Genomic DNA, 21,471 nt, shown 5'->3' with positions numbered 1-21,471 from the left:
CTGTACATAACTTATCTGGGCTCCCTGGAATTTCCTTGATTCCAAAACGTACATTGTCAACCGAAACATTGCAAGCATCCATTTCAAAATGAGTGCCACCACCACTATAGTTGCGACTCATGCATTGGAAAAGGCAGAGCCGTCGCAGGGAACCCCAGAACCAAAGTCTCCCCGCGAGATTCATGGCATCTCATGGGTTTTAGTTGGTAAGATCAACCCAAACACCTCTTCCACGTGCATATTGGGAGCAACCTGCTAATGGTCTATCTGGTCAAATAGTTATGAGCATCATATCCTGCGTCTTCCTCTTCGCCCTAGACAATACGATCGTCGCCGATGTCCAACCCGCCATTATCAAAGAATTCGGGGATCTTGAAATGCTGCCTTGGATATCTGTGGCCTTTCTGATCGGCGCCGCGAGTACACTGCTGGCTTGGAGCAAAGGATACGGACAGTTCGACTGCAAATGGTTGTATATCCTGACCACCCTCATTTTTGAGGTCGGTTCGGCCCTCTGCGGCGCCGCTCCCAACATGAGTGCCTTTATTGTCGGTCGTGCTATCTGTGGTCTTGGTGGTGCAGGTATGTATCTGGGAGTGATGACTCTTCTGACCATTTTGACGACACCCACCGAGCGACCGATGTATTTGGGAATGGTGGGAATGATTTGGGGTGTGGGTACAGTGTATGAGCTACTTGAACACTCTCTCTAGGCATTTTGAGCTGACGTTTTCAGTCTGGGCCCGATTGTAGGAGGCGCTTTCACTGACAGCCCTGCTACATGGCGTTGGGCCTTCTACATCAACCTGTGCATCGGGGGTCTCTTTGCCCCGGTCTTCTTGTTTATGATTCCTAGTATCGATCCTCGCCCTGGTGTCTCCTTGAAATCACGACTGGCCGAAATCGACTTTCTCGGTACGACACTCTTCATCGGCGTCTTTGTATCCGGAATCATGGCCATTGCATTCGGCGGTCTCCTCTATGGGTGGGACAGCGCGCAAATTATCGCTCTCTTCGTCTGCTCCGGCGTCCTCGCAATTCTCTTCTTCCTCCAACAACACTTCCTCATTCTAACCACTTACCAACGCCGAATCTTCCCGCTGCAATACTTCAAGGACAAAGAGATGGTGATTCTCTTCATCGAAACCGCTGCGGCCGGCACGTCGTCCTTCATCCCGATCTATTTCGTCCCCTTATTCTTCCAATTCGTGCAGGGTGACGGCGCCCTCCAAGCAGGTGTGCGTCTCCTCCCATTTATCGTCCCTCTTGTGGTCTTCAACCTCGTCAACGGCGCCGCAATGAGTACCCTGGGTTACTACATGCCGTGGTATCTCGCCGGCGGCGCATTGGTCATCGTGGGCGGCGCTCTGCTGGAAGTTACGCACCTAAACACCAGCGTGGCTCAGATCTACGGCGCCCTAGTTGTAGCCGGTATAGGGACGGGATCGTTCTCGCAGACCGGCTTCTCAGTCGCCGCATCCCTCGTTCCTCCCGAGGAGACCTCAACCGCGGTGGGATTCATGACTTGTGGCCAGATCGGAGGATCCGCTGTCGCTCTGTCTGTGGCAAATACTATCTTCCTGAATCGGGCGACGGTCCAGATTGCGCGGTTACTGCCGGGGGAGACTATTTCTGCTGTTCAGGGTATGGTCTCCGGGGCTAATGGAGCGCTGCTTGAGTCGCTGGGTGGGGATCTACGAGGACGTGTTCTAGATGCGATTGTGCGCGCGATCACAGATGCGTTGGTGTTGGAGCTTACGTCTGGGGCGTTGGCGGTTCTACTGGCGCTTTTTCTGAGGCGGACGAAGATTAATCACGATCCGGCTAATGCTGCGTTCATGTGATTTTGGGGGGGTCCTTCCTATTCGATGGGGAACATGCTCCTGATTACTACTAGACTTGCTTTTTCGGGAATGTGTGGAATACAGTATGTTAGCATTGTGGAAAATTCTTCATTCTTGTTACTGCGGGTAGCCATTAGTTTCAGACATTCTGTAGAGCCACACAGTAAAAAGAATGACAAATCACCAACAATGATAAAGAACAAGGAGAAAGATATACCGAAGAATAAATAAAATTATAATCAATACATTAATAACGCATCGTATACCGCGTTTAGCCGACTCCTAATGCGCAAGCATCAGTGATCCTAGCAGTGTTAATTCGGGCTTTGCAACTAGTCCAATTGCCGGGCCAAGCTGTAATCCGCATTTTGGTTTCGATTCCTTTTCATCCCCAGTCTTACAAATCGAGACTTCTGCCTGTTTCCTTCAGCTGAAAGAATCAGCTGAGAAGGTCTGAGGCTATTCCGAGGAGCCACCAAGTTTGCTGAGAGAGTCATGGCTTACAGTAGACGAATAGTTTGCGCTAGACACGGCTGAAATATGGCCCAGCGCATGATTTTCAATCCTACTGCTCCTTCTACCACGATTCAAGCTTAGCTTCATGCATGCTTACTGGCGCTAATGCATGCTGACCGCCACGTCACTTGGCAGCCTTTCTGATCTATATCGCGAGGCTCACTAAGGCACGGGTTCGTGTTTCCTGATTTCGGGTGCTAGTTTCGTGTTTGACTCGTGGACCTTTGCCCTTCGGCTTAGTGCAATTCCGTCTCCCTGAAATTGGGAAATCGTTGATGGGGTTTCAGAACAGGGGCCAAACCCTGCGATCGTGCAGGAGTCCACGTGGTGATCTATGCCACGAGTTGCCAAGAGCCTCCATACCCTGTAGTCTGCATATACGGAACTCCAAAAAGATGTATATCTATATCTATCTTCTAGAAGTGTAATGAAGTATAGTTCATTTCATAATAGATCCTCCCTTGGTGATACAGATCAAAATATGAGTTCTTCCAAGCCAATTTTCAACGTACGATTCGCTAGTATCAAACTACAATCTCATACGTAGTGGCAAGTAAAGGGAACTAAGAATTTTCTTCCTGCTCCTGCTGACCGAATGCAATCCTAATTCCAAGCCTTCTTCTAAGACAGCTAGCTGTTGCCTTCCGCCGTAAGCAGGCTGTCGTGTCCGCTATCGTGAAAAAGGCTTACGAGGACAGTTACAGTTTCGCGCGAAGGAATCGCGAAGGAATCTTCTAGCAAGCACTGCCGTCGTCTGAGGCAGGCGATGGGGGCGAAAGTATGTCTGGATAGGGGCGATGTGGCTGTTTGTCGGGCCTGAGGGATGATACGAGAAGGTCTGAGAAGGTCTATAAATGGGCAAGAGATGCGAGAGAAGGTGAATGAAACAACAGATCATTTTTCGCCATTCAGCAAAAACATCCAGAAAGATGAGGACCCGCAATATGCTGCGCGAAAGCAGCGTTTTTCTCGCTTTGTTCACAGCTATCTCAGGCGTCAGCGCAGCTCCGCCCTCTCATGGCGCGCACTCTTCTCCTGCTTGTCGTTACCTACCGTCTGATTCGGGCTGGCCCAGTCAAACGGATTGGGCCAAGTTGAATCGCACCGTTCATGGCCGTCTGCTGAAAGGAGAGCCACTTGGTCAGTCATGCTACGGAGAGCATGCTAACGGCGAGGCTTGCGAGGAAATTGTGTCAACTTGGGAGACAATGCAGCCATTGTAAGTATCTCCCATGCCATTGAGAAGGAAGATCATGCAGTAGCTAATTCGGTGCACTTGCCCAGTTTGAACGACCCGGTCAATGTGATCTCCATGTACTACGAGAACAACACCTGCAACCCCTTCCACGGTCCTCTATCGCCTGTGAAACCCGAAATTGTCACAAACTCGACCTGCTCGCTCGGCGGCCTGGCCTACTACGCAATCAATGTGTCCGATGCGGCAACTGCAATTGCCGGCGTGAATTTCGCGCGCAAAAACAACGTCCGTCTCATCATCAAGAACACCGGTCATGATGCGCTAGGTCGATCCACCGGCAAAGGAGCCCTGGCTCTGTGGACCCACAATATGAAGAGCGTGAGCTTCTTGAACTACTCGAGTTCGCGATACACTGGTCCGGCTGCACGCGTCGGGGCTGGTATTCAGGTCAGCGAGCTATACGAGGCAGCGGCTGCAAAGGGATACCGCTCGACTGGAGGAACCTGTGACTCGGTTGGCGTGGCCGGGGGCTGGGTCCAGTCGGCTGGCCATGGGCCCTTGGCGTCAGCTTACGGACTGGGATCTGATCAGACTCTGGAATTTGAGGTGGTGACCACCGATGGAAAGCACCTCGTGGCCTCGCCAACCAAGCATTCGGATCTGTACTGGGCGCTTAGTGGCGGTGGTCCCGGAAACTATGCCATTGTGCTGTCCGTCACGCTGAAGGTTTATCCCGATGGCCAAGTTGCGGGCTCCAGACTGACGTTTGTGGAGAGCGATGAGAAGAAGTACTGGACTGCAGTGGAGGCGTGGCAGAAGCACCTTCTCAACGTACTTGATGCCATTCCGGGATTCCAATCGCTTGTCGCTCTGGCCAGTGGTGGTGTCTTTCAGCTCAACTATGCCACTCTGCCAGATGCAAGCAAGACCGATCTCATTACCGCGTTGACGCCCTTCTACGACGAGCTGGCTTCTCTCGGAATTTCGGTCACGTTCAACGAGACTGTCGTCCATGATACCTACCTGGGCCACTACAAGTACTACGAGGGCAACGACTTCGACAGCCGAAACGCCACCGTCGGCGACCGCATGATCCCTCGGTCTCTCGTTAGCAACGCCACCCATCTGTCCCAGCTGACGGACATCTACAAAGGCCTTCTTGAGACCGAGAACTCATTCATCTACCTGATCAGCCACAACGTCACCCACGCGAGAGTGGGCAACAAAGCAGGCGATAATGCCGTCCTCCCTGCGTGGCGGGACTCGCTATACATCGCCAACTTCGGCGTCACCGGAGATCCTCTGGCCTCGTTTACCGAGCTAGAAGAGCAAGTCTCCCTCGTCAACAAGTGGCAGGTTGATCTTCATGACGTCACGCCGGGTGGAGGCAGTTACATGAACGAAGCTATCTTTGGCTTCCCCTACTGGAAGGATGACTATTTCGGGGAGACCTACGACAAATTGAGGGCCATCAAGAACAAGTACGACCCTAAGCATGTTCTCTGGGCGGCTTCGTCCCCTGGATCGGTCGAGGCCTATGAGTTGCAGGAGGATGGCCATTTGTGTAAGCCGTGAGTGAATGGGAAGAGAATGTCCGAGACCAATATAGAATTAGGATTGTGGGATGTATAGACTGTAACTATTTTGTTTTATTTAGTTTCAATTTGATTTGAGTTTGTTGAAATTCTCCGAAATTTTCGTATGCCTTACAGAAACAGTTGAGATATTATGCTATGATGAAAGTATTTTATAAACAATCTGGTCTCTTACCAGCACATTTTCGACTTCTAGTATTTACTTCAGATCCTTATCTTAATTATCGATTTTTCATTGACCAGATTGAGCGTGGCATCGGCATCTATAGCGCGGAATTCCAAAGTTCCATTTCACCGAATACAACCCTCATCTTGGGTTTTTTTTTTTTTTTGTCTTGTGGAATCATTCCCAAATGGTCATAGATATATCGAAGGATTGAGGACCAAATTTGTGGAGATCATTCATTTATATATTTCGGCGCTGGTGAACGTTAATATTTTCCGACACCAGCAACATTAAACTACCATCTGCATGTATAGAAGAATGACCACAGGGAGCAAGCAAGGTAGAACTTTGAACAGAATAATTTATAGAAATCGACAAGTAACAAGAGAATTCACGATTATGATTACACTTGAAAGGCACTATGCCCTACGTAACCCAATTGTACAGTACATACCCTAGGTCGACTAGCCCACAGAGAAGGAAATATTTACGTGGCGAAGTGAACCCTGCCTGAATGTAAAATTGGACTAATAACATAAATATATACAGATAGTACCAATTATTTAACAGCAGAACGGGCAACAAAATCCTCATCACGAAGGGTTCTCACCTACAATAATCATAGTCGTCCATACAAATCGAGAAACAGCGAAAATGACCCAGGAGAGAAACAGTGTGAATTTTATTGTTATTTCAAGGTTACTGTGTTGGTTGTATTTCTGAGAAAACAAATTATGAATTCACTTACATAAAAAAAAAAAAAAAAAAAAACATGGGGGAATCAAGAAATCAAAAAGAAAAGAAAAGACTCCTTATTGGTATTGCAAATCTAAAAAATGTATTTACCAAGCCTGAACCTCGCCATCGTAAAGCACAACCTTGCCACCGTACTTCTCCTTCGTTCCCTTCGTAATGACATCAATGATACCAGTGGTCGACTTCTCGATCGTGTCCGGCGCAGACTCCAGTCCCCAGCCTTGCGCAGCGCCGTTGCCCATGTCGGTCTGAACCCAGCCGGGGTCAATGACAAAGGCATTGAGCCATTCGTCCTCGGCGTTGATTCGGATGCCGTACCAGGGGAGCATGGACTTGGAGGCACCGTAGACAGCGCTGGGAATAGGAGGTTGACGGCTGCGAGAGAGTAGGGTTAGTTATGTATCGGTCGCAGTTAGGACGAGAACAAGTATGGACATACCCAAGAGCACCACCACCCGATCCCATAATAGCATAGACGGGCTTGATGGTCGACTTCTCCAGCAGCGAGCGAGTAGCCTGGTAGAGCGAAACCACGCTCAGAACATTGACTTCGATGTGCTCGACGAGGTCGGCGCGCTTGACATCCTTAACAAGAGGGTACACCTTGGCGATACCAGCATTGGCAACGACGTAGTCGAAGTGGTCGACGCCCTTGTCGGTAGCCTCCTTGACGGCATCAAAGGCCGATTGCTCGACGCCAGCGTCATACTTGACGACGATAACGCTGCTGCCCTCGCCGGTGGGGAGCTTGGTGAGCTCTTGGGCAGTTGGGTGTGCAGGGTCACGAACTGCGGCCACCACGAGCTGCAAGTAAGAGAGGGGTTTGGTTAGCGCGCAGCACGATGATAAGAAGGTTTTAATATCTTACGTAGTTTGGATTGGCCACGAAGTTCTTGACTAGGCCGAAGCCCAGTCCTCGGTTGGCACCGGTAATAAATGCAACAGTGGGAGCCATGACAACAGGAGTAGGAAGTAGGGAAATAGAATGATAGGGAATTATTGGGTATGAGCAGTATTGATCGCTGTGATGATGAACAAAAAGAATGGTACGTTAACAACCACATTTATCTATTTTTCTCTGGTCGTGTTGTTAGGGCAGCTGATTAGAAATCGGGGCTTACAAATGGAAGCCGATGGTAAGCATTTGACGGTCTGACAGGGGGGACAGGCGCTATCCCACGCTATCTGCATGGTGACTTTAGCGTCCCGGACTTGCGAGATAATCATGCAGCTACGAGGCAACACTTGCGCAAGATGATCTCACACCCGCAAGTGGCGAGAGTCCAGAATTGACGATTTTCATTTTAGAAATGCATTCTACGACCTCTCCTTGGTGGTAAAGCAACATAAGCATAATAAACATTCCTAAGATATAATGTCCGACGTGTGAGCAATTCTTCCCCTATATCTCCATGAAATAATATCCTATGATACTAGACAGAGACCATGTGGACCAAGTCAGAAATCTGGCCTGAACTTCTAGGGGTGTCGGCCCTAGGCCATAGATTGAAAGCCCAGGATCTGGCCTCCTTAGCGTGGAACATTTTCCAGCTGCTCTTTGTTCTCCTCTTGGCCCAGGCCATCTCGGTGGGGTTTTATCGTCGTATGTACTCCAACAGCCCCTGCACTGTGGCTAAGTCTGGGTTTTTGTTTTCTAACAATGCCTCGAAAATATCGCAGTGTATCTCCCGCCTCTGGCCAACATTCCGGGACCCAAACTCGCTGGTAAGATTGGCCTATGAAAGTTGAATTTCCAACTCCAAGGATAACTTCTGACGCACATCTAGCTTTGACACACTGGTATGAGGGATACTACGAAGTATGGCTGGGTGGAAAGTACTTTGAGCGCGTAGCGGAGATGCACAAGCAATACGGTATGAAATGCCTCAATTTAGAAACTCCCCGACAATAATGCTGAACGGCAAATTGCAGGACCTATCGTACGCATCAACCCGATTGAAGTGCACTATAACGATCCAGAATGTATCGACCTGGTCCTGGCAGGCCCGTCCAGGAAGACCAACCGACACCCAAGTCTGGCGAGAAAGACAGGCACGCCCAATTCCATGGTGACTACCGTTGATCATGACTTGCACCGCCAGCGAAGAAACACCGTGGCCGGGTTCTTCTCCACTGCTAGTATTCGCCAACTCGAGCCCATCATTCGAGGTACCATGGGCAAACTTTTGGACCGACTCGAGCAGACAGCCCGAGCGGGATCTCCCCCAGTGCAGATTCACCATGTCTTCAAAGCCTGCACAAGCGACGTGATCACCCAGTATGCCTTTGGGGATAGCTTTGAGTTCATGCAGCGGGATGATTTCGGGAAGCCCTATTTCGATGCCACCGATTTGTTTTTTGGGCTGAATCATATCATGATCTTCTTCCCTTGGTTCGCGACATTGATGCAGAAGACCCCGGGCTGGTTTGTCAAGGCTATAATGCCAAACCTAGCGGAGCTAGTAGATAAGAAATCGGTATGTGGTTTACTGGTTTACGATCTTTTCTCAGTGCTAACATTCCTGGCCAGTGGTGGATTGATCGGGTTCGCGAGATTAGAACCTCTCCAAACCCCGAAAGAATCAAGAGCACAATTTTCGAAGGTATCCTGAATAGTACCCTTCCTGCTGCCGATAAGACAGACGCCCGCTTAGCAAGTGAGGCCCAACTCGTCATTTTCGCTGGCGAGGGTACTACTGCATTCACGCTCACCGCGGCTGTATATGAGCTGCTTGCCAACCCTAATGTCCTCGAGCGTCTCCAAGCCGAGCTTCGTGAAGCCGTTCCGGACGCAGAGTCAATCCCTTCCTTCTCGCAGGTCGACGGGCTGCCCTTTTTCAATGCCGTCGTGCAAGAGGTCGTTCGTTTGCACCCAGGGGTCATGAATCGCCAGATGCGCGTCCCTGCGAGTCAGCCGGTCATCTACCACGACAAGAAGGCCGGTCGGACATATACCGTGCCTGCCGGATTCCTCGTTAGCATGAGTCCGCTGTGCTTGCATTTGAATCCGGATGTCTATGAAGACCCGTACGAATTTCGTCCACAGCGCTGGATTGACAATCCCCAGCTCGCGAGAGCGTTTCTAGGCTTTTCTCGAGGCACGAGAGCTTGTGTTGGGTGAGTTACGAAAATCCTAGTTCCCGTGGGTTTCTCCTCGGTAGTACCTTTTCTGACCATGCAACACGAGTTTAGTATGAACCTGGCTCGCCGTGAGATGGCCGTTGTTTTGGCTACACTCTTCCGTCGATATGACTTGTACCGCGGACAGCCCGGTCGTACTCTCGAGCTTTACGACACCGAGCGCGCCAGGGACGTGGATGCCAATTTCGACATGATCATTCCAGTCCCTGCCAAGGGAAGCAAGGGAGTGCGCATCAGGGTCAGACACTAGGCACGGAGATGGCTGGGGAGGATCTGGAAAGGCAGAGGACATTGGAATGCAACAGACAGAGCCCTGGTTGTGGAAGGCGCAATGGATTGGAATATGGCCGGGGTTTCAGCCCGTTAAGTCAATGGAAAACCCAATATTACAATCGCGCCTTGAGTCCCTGAATATTGCTCGCTCCCGTAGCCCTTTCACCGACCGAGATGATTAACACAGATTTCATTAACTACGGTTGAACATGACTGACAAGGGTTCTGAATTACAAGGCTTGAGCATTGAGGAAAGGTTTCATGCGGTTTTCTTTATTATCTAAGTTTAAATGTTAAATCTTGCTAATGAGGAAAGCAGAATGCCCACAGTACATCGTCTTCTGCGACTACTTAACCCTGTCCTCAAAAACATCTTTATAGAAGTCCGCCTGCCTCTGAAACACCTCCAGCGACCCTTCGCCCGACAATATCCCAAGGTGTCCCCCATTCTTCGCTACAAAAAGCTGCTTGGGTGTGGTCATGCCATCCCACGCGGTCTTCTGCTCCTCCGGCGGCGAGATATTATCCAACTCCGGGATGATCATCAACACCGGCACGCCCTCAATCGTCTCCATGATCTCTTTGGGCCGAAAATAAGCCAGCTTATGATATGTCTGGATCGTGATACGGTCGCGGAAATTGGGATGGCCGCGTTCCGCGGCCGCACGCATAAGCAGGTGCGCCTCGAGACCTCCAGGCCCCCCTGCGCCTCCTAGACCGGCGATATTATCTCCCGCCGAATTGTGCGGCTGCATGGAGTACGGGGCATTTCCTTTTTGTTGAGACTGTCGGTCTTTGATAACCTGGGTGAATGTGCGTCCGCGACGATCCTTGCGGATGAAGCTGAGCAGTGGGCACACCATGATAAGGCCCTTGGCTCGCCGATCCACTGCTACTGTGCAGGCATTGACGGCTGCCCCGAAGGATATGCCCCAGAGTAGGATGCGCTTGTTGTCCACTGTGGGAAGAGATGACGCGTATGTTATGACATCTGGAGGTGGCGTTAGCTGCAATCTGGGAGAGCGATTGTGCGATAGTGGTGGGTACCACGGTGGGGGTATGATATAGCATTGGAACTCACCAGACACATCCTCAGCCATCTGGTAAGGGCTTGGCTGATTGCGAGGCTCTCCATCGCTGCCTCCAACGCTTCGTGTGTCGTAAAGCAGAACGTTGTAGCCCAGTGACTGGAAGTTCTCTGCAGTCTCGGGCAAAAGCATCTCCTTGACGCAATTGAACTGCAAGACGGTTAGCCTTCGCGTTACCACCGAGCAAGAGGATCAATCCCTACCCCATGGGTCATGATAACGATGGGTGCTGGGCCTGGGACAGTGTACAGCAACCCCCGAAGGGTGATGCCGTCCATCGTCTTGAATTCAACCGGCTGACTCGGTTCGATAGCCATGTTGAAGAGTGATCTGTTTGCGTAGAGAAAGTGATACAAGGTGGGGGTCAATTGACTTCAAATGGAAGGAGACTCGGAGTGGCGGAGTGGCGGGTATGGGAGCAAAGATAGATAACTAGGTTTCGCTTCCATCTGAATTAGTTTATGCCAAACAGGCTAAGAAGCTGTCATCCCGAGGGAACTCTCCAGTGATCCTCCTGTCAGCCGTTATTCCGTTAAATGCATGCTTATGTCGCTAGTGGGTGAACAGAGTAACTGATACGGCACGTTGACCATGACAGCGAGTGAGATTGAGCTAGAATCTGAGTAAGAATGGTCTTAGATGCAGGGTAAGCTCGTCACCTTACAGGTTAGTCTCTTCAGGAATTAGTGGCGACATACTAGTCCTATCTTATGTTAGCGGATAAGCGAAGTATATGCTCAACATCCTATCTATATCAGTTATATGAGGTCGAGGATACTGATCAGATTGCTGCCATTGCCAACATTCATGTTCCTCGCCATTGAACCATCTCCTCTCATCTTTTTATCTCCCTTCTCTTCTCATCGTTTCAATAATTCTTGTCCCTCCCACATACACCGCTCCGATGGCGCACATTCAAGAGCCTGTGGCCGTCATTGGCCTCTCCTGCCGGCTTCCAGGAGGAAACAACACTCCCGAAAAGCTATGGGAGTTCCTGAAACAAGGAGAAATCGCATCCAGACATGTCCCCGAGAACCGCTTTACTTTCGAAAGCCACTACGATGGGTCCCTCAAGCCTGGGACTATGCGGCCTCCAGGTGGAATGTTCCTGGAGAAAGTCGACCCAGCCGATTTTGACGCCGCGTTTTTTGAGATTTCGGGCGGCGAGGCAGTCTCGATGGACCCTAATCAACGACAGATGATGGAGGTTGTTTTTGAAGGACTGGAAAATGGTGGTATTACCATGGACAGTCTGAATGGGCAATCGGTTGCTTGTTTTGTCGCATCCTTCGCGACTGGTAAGTTCTTCCTATGACTCTTTTTAGTTGTATTCTTGACTCACTGATTTATGAATAGACTACGGTGAAATCCAAAACCGTGACCCCCTTGACCGGGCATCGAACCATGTCATTGGTATCGGTCGTGCCAGTATGGCCAATCGATTGAGCTATTTCTTGAACATCAAAGGCCCGAGTGTCACTATTGATACAGCCTGCTCAGGAAGTATGGTTGCACTACATTTGGCTGTGCGCGCCCTTCACAACCATGAATCCGACAGCGCTATTGTGGCAACTAGCAATCTCTTCCTCAGTCCGGAGCATACCCAAGAGGTGGGCAGTCTTGGACAGGCTCACTCGCCTTCTGGCCTTTGTCATACGTTTGACGCCTCGGCCGATGGGTATATCAAGTCCGAGGCCGTTAGCGCCGTCATCATAAAACGCCTTTCGGATGCAATCCGCGACAAGGACCCCATCCGAGCTGTTATCAGAGGAACTGCCTCCACTAGGTGAGCTTATAAGACTGTTGTTTATTTTGGATTTTACTGACTTCTGCTTTCATTACAGCAATGGAAGGACAAATGGTATCGCTAGCCCTAGTTCCGAGGCACAGGCGGCAACCATCAGACAGGCGTATGCTGCCGCTGGTATCACTAATTTCAATGACACTGCCTATCTCGAAGCCCACGGTACGGGTACTCCAGCTGGAGACCCGACTGAAGTAAATGGAGCTGGATCTGTGTTTGCTTCGAGCCGTGAAGCCGGCAAGCCATTGATAATTGGATCGGTACACTCTTTCTTTCCTTCTATGTTACCACAGGTTAATACTAACCATTTGCATCACACTGTAGATCAAAGCCAACCTGGGACATGCGGAGCCTTCAGCTGGCAGTAACGGTGTTATCAAGGCCATCCTCGCCTTGGAAAAGGGCATTATCCCGGGAACGCCGAGTCTCATTAACCCGAGTCCGAAGAGTAGGTCCTTACAATACCTGGCGATTTGGAATGTCATCACTTACATGCTTTCTTTCTAGTTGACTTTGTGGCCAACAAGGTGCGGGCCTCTAGAACGGCTCTGCAGTGGCCAGACGAGCCTGGAAAAATCCGACGAGCCAGTGTCAACTCGTTTGGTTATGGAGGATCCAATGCTCATGCCATTGTGGAACAAGCAAGCCCTGACCACAAGGTCACGCATGTATCCTCTTACGTCGATGAGGAGGAAATGACCTTCGAGGACGATGATCTGGACGCTGACAGCAACAAAAAGCTCTACACTTTGGTGGTTTCGGCCAACGACCAGGCAGCGCTCAAGGGAAATGTCGAGGCACTGTGCAACCACCTCATCAACCCGCGTGTGCGCGTGAATCTGGACGATCTGGCATACACCTTGTCGGAGCGTCGCTCGAACTTTTTTCATCGCGCCTATGTCGTTGCCCAAGACACGGAGTTTGAACCTAGCGACTTTGTCCTCAGCAAGAAGTACCCCAAGACTCCTCGTGTCGGCTTCGTCTTCACCGGCCAGGGTGCGCAGTGGCCCCAGATGGGTCAAGCATTGCTCCAGTATTTCCCGGAGACGCATACCCTGCTTGAGGAATTTGACCAGGTTCTCCAGAGTCTGCCTAGTCCCCCTACGTGGTCATTCGTGAAGGAGCTCACCGAGCCTCGCACTCCCGAGCACTTGCGCCAGCCTGAGTTCTCCCAACCTCTCGTGACCGCTCTGCAACTTGCCATTCTCTCCGTTCTTGAGGCTTGGAATGTCACCCCTAGCAGCGTAGTAGGACATTCCTCGGGAGAAATCGCTGCTGCGTACGCTGCCGGATTCCTCAGCCGCGCTGATGCTATCAAGGCCGCGTTCTATCGTGGCCGAGCAGCTGTCAACCGAAAGGAAGAGGCCGAGTCCGATGTGGGTATGCTAGCGGTTGGTCTCGGCGCTGACGCTGTCGCCCCCTTCATCGAGAAATATGCCGGCGACCTCTGGATTGCCTGTTTCAACAGTCCCAGCAGTTTGACCATTTCGGGTCGCAAACCAGCCCTCGAAGCTTTGGCCTCAGATATCAAAGCGGAGGGGCACTTTGCCCGGTTGCTTTTGGTGGACCTTGCCTATCACTCCGAGCTCATGGGCGTGATCGGCGAGGAATATGATAACCTTCTGGCTGCCGATGGCCAGTTCACCTCGGCTGAGGCGTCCTCTGAGGGTGTTTCCATGTTCTCGTCTGTTACTGGCTCGAAGAAGACTTCGGCAGCCGATGCTGTTTACTGGAAGGCTAACATGGTCTCCCCTGTTCGCTTCACCGAGGCCTTGTCCGCAATGATCTCGAGTTCCGAGAAGCCAGACATCGTCGTCGAGATTGGACCCTCCGGTGCACTGGCTGGACCAGTCTCTCAAGTTCTCAAATCGGTTCCAAGCGGAGCTGATGTCGCATACGTTGCATCCTGGTCTCGAGGTCCTGAAGCTGCTAAGTCGCTTTTCAAGGTCAGTGGAACGCTGTTTAACGCTGGTGCCTCCGTCAACCTGGCGGCAGTCAATCGCTACAGCAGCGAGGCCCGCGTGATTGTCGACTTGCCCAACTACTCCTGGAACCACACGGTCAAGTACTGGTTTGAGAATGAAGCCAGTCGTGATTGGCGTTTCAAGAAGTATCTTACCCACGATCTCATCGGAAGCAAGGTCCTTCCTTAGCAGTCCATGGCAGTCCCCTAGTTGGCGCAAGCGGTTGAGCTTGGTAGATGTTCCCTGGCTCAAGGACCATGCCATGGGCTCCGATATTCTCATGCCTGCCGCGGCATATATTACCATGGCACTAGAGGCTATGTATCAGAAGCACTGTGCTCTGAGTCCGGAGTCAGGTGCCATTACATCTCCTGGCCAGCTGGCGTATCGGTTCCGCAACATCCGGTTTGAACGCGCTCTTGTCGTTGAGAAGGGCAAGCCCATTCCTATCATTGTGTCCCTCCCGCCTCTGGCAGGTAGTGTGGAGTGGCACCAGTTCCGCGTGTCCAGTGAGGTTGATGGCGTTGTCACACAGCACTGCCAAGGTCTCGTCCGTGTTCTTGATGAACCCGTGAAGGAGCAAATCACTGGGACCCAGCTTGCACCTCTACAGCACCCTTCGTCTTCCAAGCTGTGGTACAAGGCCCAGAACGAGATCGGCATGGGATTTGGACCGGCATTCCAGAAGATCAGGAGTATTGAGGCGACCAGTGGCCAACGAACTTGCCGCACGCGAGTGTCGCTGGACCCTCCCAAGTCCAAATGGGACCCTCAGTCTTACTACCCCATTCACCCTGCTGTCTTGGACTCGTGCTTCCAAAGCGTCAATCCTGCTCTGGTGGCTGGTGAGCGCAGCAGGATCCAGGATATTATGATTCCCTCAATATTGGACGACGTGGTCATCAATAGCACGCGAGCTGTCGGTTCCGATGACGAGGGCCTGGCTTTGGCGGAGGCGGTCTTCACGGAGCGAGGCCGAAAGGACCAGCTGAAGAGCTACGTTTCCAATGTGAGCATGTATGATCCTGAGAACGGATCCCTGCTGGTGCGTGCTCGTGGTCTCCATATCACCAAGTTAGACGTGGGACCCCTCCCGGATCCCCATACATTCCACCGCGTCTCGTGGAAGCCCGACATCTCCTTCATGACTCAGGACCAACTTCTGCATATCGACGAGCATGCCTCTGATGACACCTCAAAGGACAAGGTGGATTCAATCATCGACCTTGTTGCTCACAAAATCCCCACACTCAAGGTCCTCGAAGTCAATCTCAACCGAGAGGACTCCTCAAGCCGGTGGTTCCAGGCGACGGACTTCTCCGCCAGATCAGCCTACTCACGCTACGATTTCACTTCCATTGATGCCAAAGCGATCGTGGGTGCTCAGGCGCAGTATGCCTCTCGGAAGAGCGCCTCATTCTCCTTGATCAACCCTGCACAGGAAGCTCTCGGTCTCGCAGCTGATGGCTTCAGGTTCGATCTGGCTATCGTCAAAGCACCTAACAAGACTGATGTCGCTGTAGAGGAGATCTTCCGAAACTTGAAGCCTCTTCTCGCGTCTGGTGCTTTTACCTTGCTCTTGATCCCGCAACCCGGGCCTCACGGCAGCCTATCGCGTCCCATCTATGACTGGAGCAATGAAATTGACACTCCGAACGAGACAGGTCAAGGTAGTTCATCGGCCTCAGACGGACCCAACACACCTACGAGCGAACAATCAGAGACCACTCCCCCAAGCTCGGTTGCCTCATCCGTCAACTTGAAGGCGCTCGCTGGTCTGGGTGAACTGAGCCACGTTTGGTCCCGACGTACTGTGCACTATCTCGAAAAGGCCGGTCTGCTTGGATCAGTCGTCGAGATTGACTCCGCTGCCGAAGGGGGTGTGTTCGCATACCTAGGTCAAAACCCTCAGGTCGACGAGTCCAGCGAACAGGCAAACTCGGAGCTCTTGGTGGTCCGGTTCGATGAAACCACTCCTCGTCTGACGTCGAACCTGCGAGAGAATCTCGAATCCGCGGGCTGGAAGGTCTCCCACCGCGGCGCCACCAAGCTCACTCCGGCCGATCTTGCTGCGCAGCCAGTTGTGCTTGTGCTCGATGAGCTGACCAAGCCGCTCTTGACTCGCATCAATGAGGAACAGTGGAACTCGCTGAAGGAACTCGTTAGCTCAGGCACCCCCGTCGTCTGGGTGACCAAAGGAGCGCAACACAACCGAGTCACGAACCCCAACCGAGCCATGGTACACGGGCTGTTCCGAGTCGCTCGACGAGAAGACCCGACGGCCAAGCTCACCGTGCTGGATGTGCAGTCTGCCACGAGCCAGGCTACGGTCGTGGCCATCGAGCAGGTGCTGGAGTCTTTGCGTCAGGGCAAGCTGCCGTCTGCTGAGACGGAATACGCTGAGCGAGACGGTGTGATCTATACGCCGCGAGTCCTCCCTGATGCGGAAGTGAATGTGTTCAAGCGCGCCGAGCTCGAGGGACTTGAGCCTGTCGTCAAGGGGCTTCACGAGACAGATGTGCAGGTTCATATCCACGGCGACCGCGTTGGCACTCTGGACCTCACCTGGTGCGAGGAGGAATCGGTACAGGCAGAGCTCGCGCCTGGATACATCGAGGTCGAGGTCAAGACGGTCGGAGTCAACTTCAAGGACGTGGCGACCATTATGGGAATTGTTCCCGAGAATGAATTCACCATTGGCTGTGAGTGCGCAGGTCTGGTAAGACGTTTGGGACCGGGAGTCACGAAATTCAATGTCGGCGATCGTGTGGCAGTCATGAGCAAGGGTACGTATGCCAACCGTGTGCGCGTTGAAGATGGTCGTGCCCATCGCATCCCGTCCTGGTTGAGCTATGAGGATGCTGCAACGATTCCTCTTGTTTACATGACTGCGCTTCACTCGCTGTACAACCTAGCCAACCTGAAAGAGGGCCAGTCAGTCTTGATTCACTCCGCCGCTGGTGGTGTTGGTCTGGCCGCCATCCAGTTGAGTCAGTACAAGAAGGCCGAGATATTCGTGACAGTTGGCACGACAGAGAAACGCGAGTTCTTGGCCAGCACCTTTGGCATTCCTGACGACCACATTTTCTCCTCGCGCGACACCAAGTTCGCTGAACAGATCATGCAGGCCACCAATGGTCGCGGAGTGGATGTGATTTTGAACTCGCTGATTGGCGAGCTTCTCGACGCGTCCTGGAGAATTTGCGCTGACGGTGGAACCATGGTGGAGATCGGCAAGCGAGACATTGTCGATCGCAACTCCCTATCCATGGAGCCCTTTGATCGCAACTGCTCGTTCCGCGCGATTGATCTGTCGTATACCAAGCACTTTACTAGCGAGGCCTCTGCCGCCTTGTTGGACGAGATCTTTACGCTGGTTGAGGGCCGCCATATCGGACCCATTCACCCTGTCACCACTTATGGCTTCGATTCGGTTGCCGCCGCCCTGGCTCACATTCGTCGAGGACAACACATTGGAAAGATCGTTATTACGAATGGTGATGAGCCCGATGTGCAGCTGCCGATCCGTCCAGCTTTGCAGGGCCTGACTTTGAGGCCGGATGTTTCCTACTTGATTGTTGGCGGTCTTAAGGGCCTGTGTGGCAGTCTGGCTATTCATCTGGCCAACCATGGAGCCCGTCACATCATCGCCTGTAGTCGCAGTGGCCTGGGTGATGAGGCCTCAGCCCGGATTGTTAGGAACTGCGAAGCGCTTGGCTGCAAGGTTGTGGACGCTCGTGGCGATGTATCGGACAGTGAGTTTGTGCGACGCGTCTTCAAGTCGGCCAGCCCCAGAATTGGTGGCCTGATCCAGGGAGCTATGGTTCTGAGAGTAAGTCCATTTACTGTTCTTGTTGACTACCACTAACGCACGTGACAGGACAAACCCTACGAGATCATGACCCATGAAGACTACCATGTCGGTATTGAAGCCAAAGTCCAAGGAACCTGGAATCTCCACCACGCGTCTCACGACATGGAGATTCAAAAAGAGCCCCTCGACTTCTTCACCATGCTCTCCAGTGTGTCGGGCGTGATCGGCAACAAGGGACAGGCCAACTACTCGGCTGCCAATACCTTCCTGGATGCCTTTGCCAGCTACCGGCTCTCACTCGGCCTAGCCGCCAACACTGTCGATCTGGGCGCTATCCAAGACGTCGGATACGTGGCTGAGACGGGCGACAGTCTTGAGTCTCGCTTCTCAACCAAGCAGTGGACACCCATCAATGAGGGCGTCCTGCGCAAAATCCTCACCTATTCTATCCTCCAGCAGCAGCATCGCACGCACCTCAGTTCCAGTCCTCAGCTGATCACTGGTATTGCTTACCCTATGCACGCTTCAACCTCGGACGTTGCGGGCGATCCACGCTTCGGGTACCTGTTCGCCGACGAAGGCGACGACGCGGGTGAGGGCGAGGGTGCTGGCGGTGATGAGGTCGAGCAAGCTGCTAAGGCTTTCCGGTTGATGGTCTCCCACCTTACGGCTGATGCTGACGCCTCGTCGCTTGTCGGGCCCGCTGTGTCTCTGCTCGCCGCCCAGGTTACCAAAGTTCTGAGACTGGAGACCGAAGTTGAGAGCGGAAAGCCCTTGGCTGCGTACGGTCTGGATTCGCTGTCCGCTGTCGAAATTCGGGGTTGGGCACGGACAAAGCTGGGTGCGGATCTCAGTACACTGGATATTACGCATGCTGCTTCTATCTTTGCTTTGGGAGAGAAGATGGTTGCCAAGCTGGTGCCTAAATGAGATTCTTTTAGTGTTTTGTCTACTGTATCCAGATTGTTTGATGTCCCTTGTTACTTAGTAGAGCGAGTTCTTAGTTTGCCCTAATATACAACATAATTTGCTTTTTACGAAATAACAACCTCAACTATCTTACAATTCAGTCACCTTTCCTCATCATGATAAAAGTGCTCGTATTTGGTCGAATCGATTTCCTGACATATGAGCTGAAACAAAGTCGTCTGTTTAGTTTGGGTTTGGTCATCAATTCCGAGCACCAGAACCTGACACTGCATGCTGACATCCTGCAGGATTACCCACTTTATATTCTATCTCATATCGCATAGGATCTATGATTGCATTATGCTTACAGGTAATATCCATTTCCATGGGGCCAACTGTTTCCATGTATTCCCCAACCGTATCTTTATCGAACGTGATAAGCCTTAAGTAGAAACGCGCGTAGTAGAGCCAACTTCCCCCCTTTCCTCTTTTCTTCTTTGACTTTACACTCCAGGCTCTGCTACCTACAGAAACACATGACCCAAACGTTATGGCCAAGTCTTCACCCCAAGCCCAGATCCTCCTCAACGCCGGTCTACCGCCCCACCAGGTCCTCGTACCCGGTGACCCAAACTTCGCCTCCCGTCAAGCCTCGTACTGGTCGAGAAGTGTTCAGGCCCTGCAGCCCGGCTGTATTGTGCAGCCAGATTCCACGCAAGACGTGGTCACGGCTCTCCGAGGTCTCACAGCGGCCAATATCCCGTTTGCCGTTCGTGGCGGCGGACATACAGGCTGGGCCGGCGCAAACAATATCGGACCAAATGGGGTAACTATTGATTTGCATCTACTTGACCAAGTGCAAGTCGTGCAAGAGACGAAACAAGACCCAACAGTAAACCTCGGCCCTGGCAACCGCTGGGCGAGAGTATACACTGAGCTTGCGAAAGATGGTCTTGCGGTAGCTGGTGGCCGTGAGGGCAACGTCGGTGTCGCAGGTCTTCTCCTAGGCGGCGGAATGGCATTCTACACGGCTCGGTATGGCCTCGCATGCGACAATGTGGTCGAGTACGAAGTCGTCCTGGCTGATGGTCGTGTCGTGTATCCTCGCGAAGGAGAGAAGGAGCATGCGGATCTGTTCCGAGCCCTGAAAGGTGGCGGCATTAACTTCGGTATTGTCACGAATTTTCGAATGCGTACGCTGCAGGCGAGCCCTATTTGGGGAGGCATGACTGTACATCCGAAGGAGAATACACCCGATGCTATTAAGGCTTTGGTCGAGTTTACAGATGGGGTCGAGAAGGAGGTGGATAGCAATTTGTTGTGTTTTTTCACATACACGGGTGAGTCGGCTTGGGCTTAAAGATTGACACATGGTACTAACACATGGAGAGCAGTATGCCTCATAAATCGCTTTTGAACATTCTGTTTCCTTTCTGACTCCCGTTTAGCCCGAATTCAAAGAGGTTGTTGTGGCAGGTGCTCTCATCCAAGTCGCTGGGGTTGAAGAAGCACCTGCATACAAGAGCTGGCTCAAGATGCCCACCACAGCCAGTACCTGCAAGCTAACAACAGTACCACAACTCGCAGTAGACTACACTCAAGCGCAGGGATATTAGTAAGTATCATGGTCCATCCCTTTGCCTCGTCACATTTCCATTCTTCGTTAACCTTTTCTGCTTTTGTGTTCTAGTAACGTATGGTTCACCGCCACATTCAAGAACGACCCTCGCATCGTCTCAAAGGCAGCAGAGCTCCACGAAGATCTCGTTGCGCACCTAAAAGCCCTCATCCCCGATGGAGATTTCGTCACGCAATGTCTCTTCCAGCCGTTTCCCACGCTCTTTGGCCAGCTATCAAAATCCAAGTCTACTACCGGTAACATCCTCGGCATTGATAAGCAATCTCACAGTGCTTTGCTGTGGCTGGCTGTCGCGCAAGTACGTACCCCGGAGCTGGAGAGTATTGCGCATGGCCTTGTTGGTAAGTGGGTTGAGGCGGTCAAGTCGTTTGCGGCATCTCTCCATGACGGCAATGGGAACCTACCATGGATGTATCTAAACTACGCGGACGGGACTCAGGACCCCCTGCCTAGTTACGGACCGGAGAATCTACGGTTCATGCGGGCCGTAGCGCGCAAGTATGACCCTAATGGTGTTTTTCAGACGCTCTGTGAAGGAGGATTCAAACTGGCGCGTGCAGGTCGGGGGACTGAGCAGGTAGGGGGAGATATTGGCATTGTTTCGAGGGAGTCAAAGATTTAGATTTAAATATGTCATGCTATGAGTTCTGCATCAGCCCGCTAAACCGACCGGATGGTGTGTTCGAAATGTATTCAGTAGATAATAAACTTCTGAATGGTTAACAGGCCGAAGTCCATGCTAATTATGACGTTAGATCTTGAAT

The 21,471-nt window shown here is 51.9% G+C and overlaps 8 protein-coding genes across 8 annotated transcripts; 6 read left to right on the top strand and 2 right to left on the bottom strand.

The window, feature by feature from the left end:
- Nucleotides 1-88: 88 nt before the first annotated feature.
- Nucleotides 89-1,922, top strand: LDX57_001889 (uncharacterized protein; the record flags this gene model as incomplete). Its single annotated transcript, XM_046083536.1, has 3 exons — nt 89-206; nt 280-685; nt 737-1,922. 3 exons carry the CDS (start codon nt 89-91, stop codon nt 1,842-1,844), a joined length of 1,632 nt encoding a protein of 543 aa, XP_045939493.1. The 3' UTR covers nt 1,845-1,922.
- A 1,349-nt stretch (nt 1,923-3,271) lies between these two features.
- On the top strand, nt 3,272-5,144 carry LDX57_001888 (uncharacterized protein). Its single transcript, XM_046083535.1, has 2 exons — nt 3,272-3,579; nt 3,645-5,144. Exons 1-2 carry the CDS (start codon nt 3,290-3,292, stop codon nt 5,131-5,133), a joined length of 1,779 nt encoding a protein of 592 aa, XP_045939492.1. The 5' UTR covers nt 3,272-3,289; the 3' UTR covers nt 5,134-5,144.
- A 1,017-nt stretch (nt 5,145-6,161) lies between these two features.
- LDX57_001887 (uncharacterized protein) lies at nt 6,162-7,030 on the bottom strand (the record flags this gene model as incomplete). Its single annotated transcript, XM_046083534.1, has 3 exons — nt 6,162-6,450; nt 6,515-6,879; nt 6,944-7,030. 3 exons carry the CDS (start codon nt 7,028-7,030, stop codon nt 6,162-6,164), a joined length of 741 nt encoding a protein of 246 aa, XP_045939491.1.
- A 491-nt stretch (nt 7,031-7,521) lies between these two features.
- LDX57_001886 (cytochrome P450) lies at nt 7,522-9,613 on the top strand (the record flags this gene model as incomplete). The annotated part of the gene is made up of 6 exons (XM_046083533.1): nt 7,522-7,678; nt 7,756-7,800; nt 7,863-7,949; nt 8,008-8,552; nt 8,606-9,192; nt 9,268-9,613. 6 exons carry the CDS (start codon nt 7,522-7,524, stop codon nt 9,464-9,466), a joined length of 1,620 nt encoding a protein of 539 aa, XP_045939490.1. The 3' UTR covers nt 9,467-9,613.
- A 223-nt stretch (nt 9,614-9,836) lies between these two features.
- On the bottom strand, nt 9,837-11,193 carry fma-AT (acetyltransferase fmaC; the record flags this gene model as incomplete). Its single annotated transcript, XM_046083532.1, has 2 exons — nt 10,571-11,193; nt 9,837-10,480 (listed from the first exon to the last, which is right to left on the bottom strand). The coding sequence occupies exons 1-2, from the start codon at nt 10,707-10,709 to the stop codon at nt 9,837-9,839; spliced, it is 783 nt and encodes a 260-aa protein (XP_045939489.1). The 5' UTR covers nt 10,710-11,193.
- Nucleotides 11,194-11,481: 288 nt separating this feature from the next.
- LDX57_001884 (type I polyketide synthase) lies at nt 11,482-14,534 on the top strand (the record flags this gene model as incomplete). The annotated part of the gene is made up of 5 exons (XM_046083531.1): nt 11,482-11,875; nt 11,934-12,363; nt 12,422-12,641; nt 12,706-12,829; nt 12,889-14,534. 5 exons carry the CDS (start codon nt 11,482-11,484, stop codon nt 14,532-14,534), a joined length of 2,814 nt encoding a protein of 937 aa, XP_045939488.1.
- A 73-nt stretch (nt 14,535-14,607) lies between these two features.
- On the top strand, nt 14,608-19,092 carry LDX57_001883 (uncharacterized protein; the record flags this gene model as incomplete). The annotated part of the gene is made up of 2 exons (XM_046083530.1): nt 14,608-18,177; nt 18,226-19,092. The coding sequence occupies 2 exons, from the start codon at nt 14,608-14,610 to the stop codon at nt 19,087-19,089; spliced, it is 4,434 nt and encodes a 1,477-aa protein (XP_045939487.1). The 3' UTR covers nt 19,090-19,092.
- Nucleotides 19,093-19,618: 526 nt separating this feature from the next.
- LDX57_001882 (FAD-binding oxidoreductase) lies at nt 19,619-21,329 on the top strand (the record flags this gene model as incomplete). Its single annotated transcript, XM_046083529.1, has 3 exons — nt 19,619-20,371; nt 20,517-20,683; nt 20,759-21,329. The coding sequence occupies 3 exons, from the start codon at nt 19,619-19,621 to the stop codon at nt 21,327-21,329; spliced, it is 1,491 nt and encodes a 496-aa protein (XP_045939486.1).
- Nucleotides 21,330-21,471: the final 142 nt, after the last annotated feature.

This window comes from Aspergillus melleus (assembly GCF_016097325.1).
Source record: "Aspergillus melleus strain CBS 546.65 chromosome Unknown contig1, whole genome shotgun sequence".
In the NCBI taxonomy this organism is placed as follows: domain Eukaryota; kingdom Fungi; phylum Ascomycota; class Eurotiomycetes; order Eurotiales; family Aspergillaceae; genus Aspergillus; species Aspergillus melleus.
The sequence above is the reverse complement of the archived record's forward strand: the minus strand, read 5'-3'. Positions and strand labels throughout refer to the sequence as shown.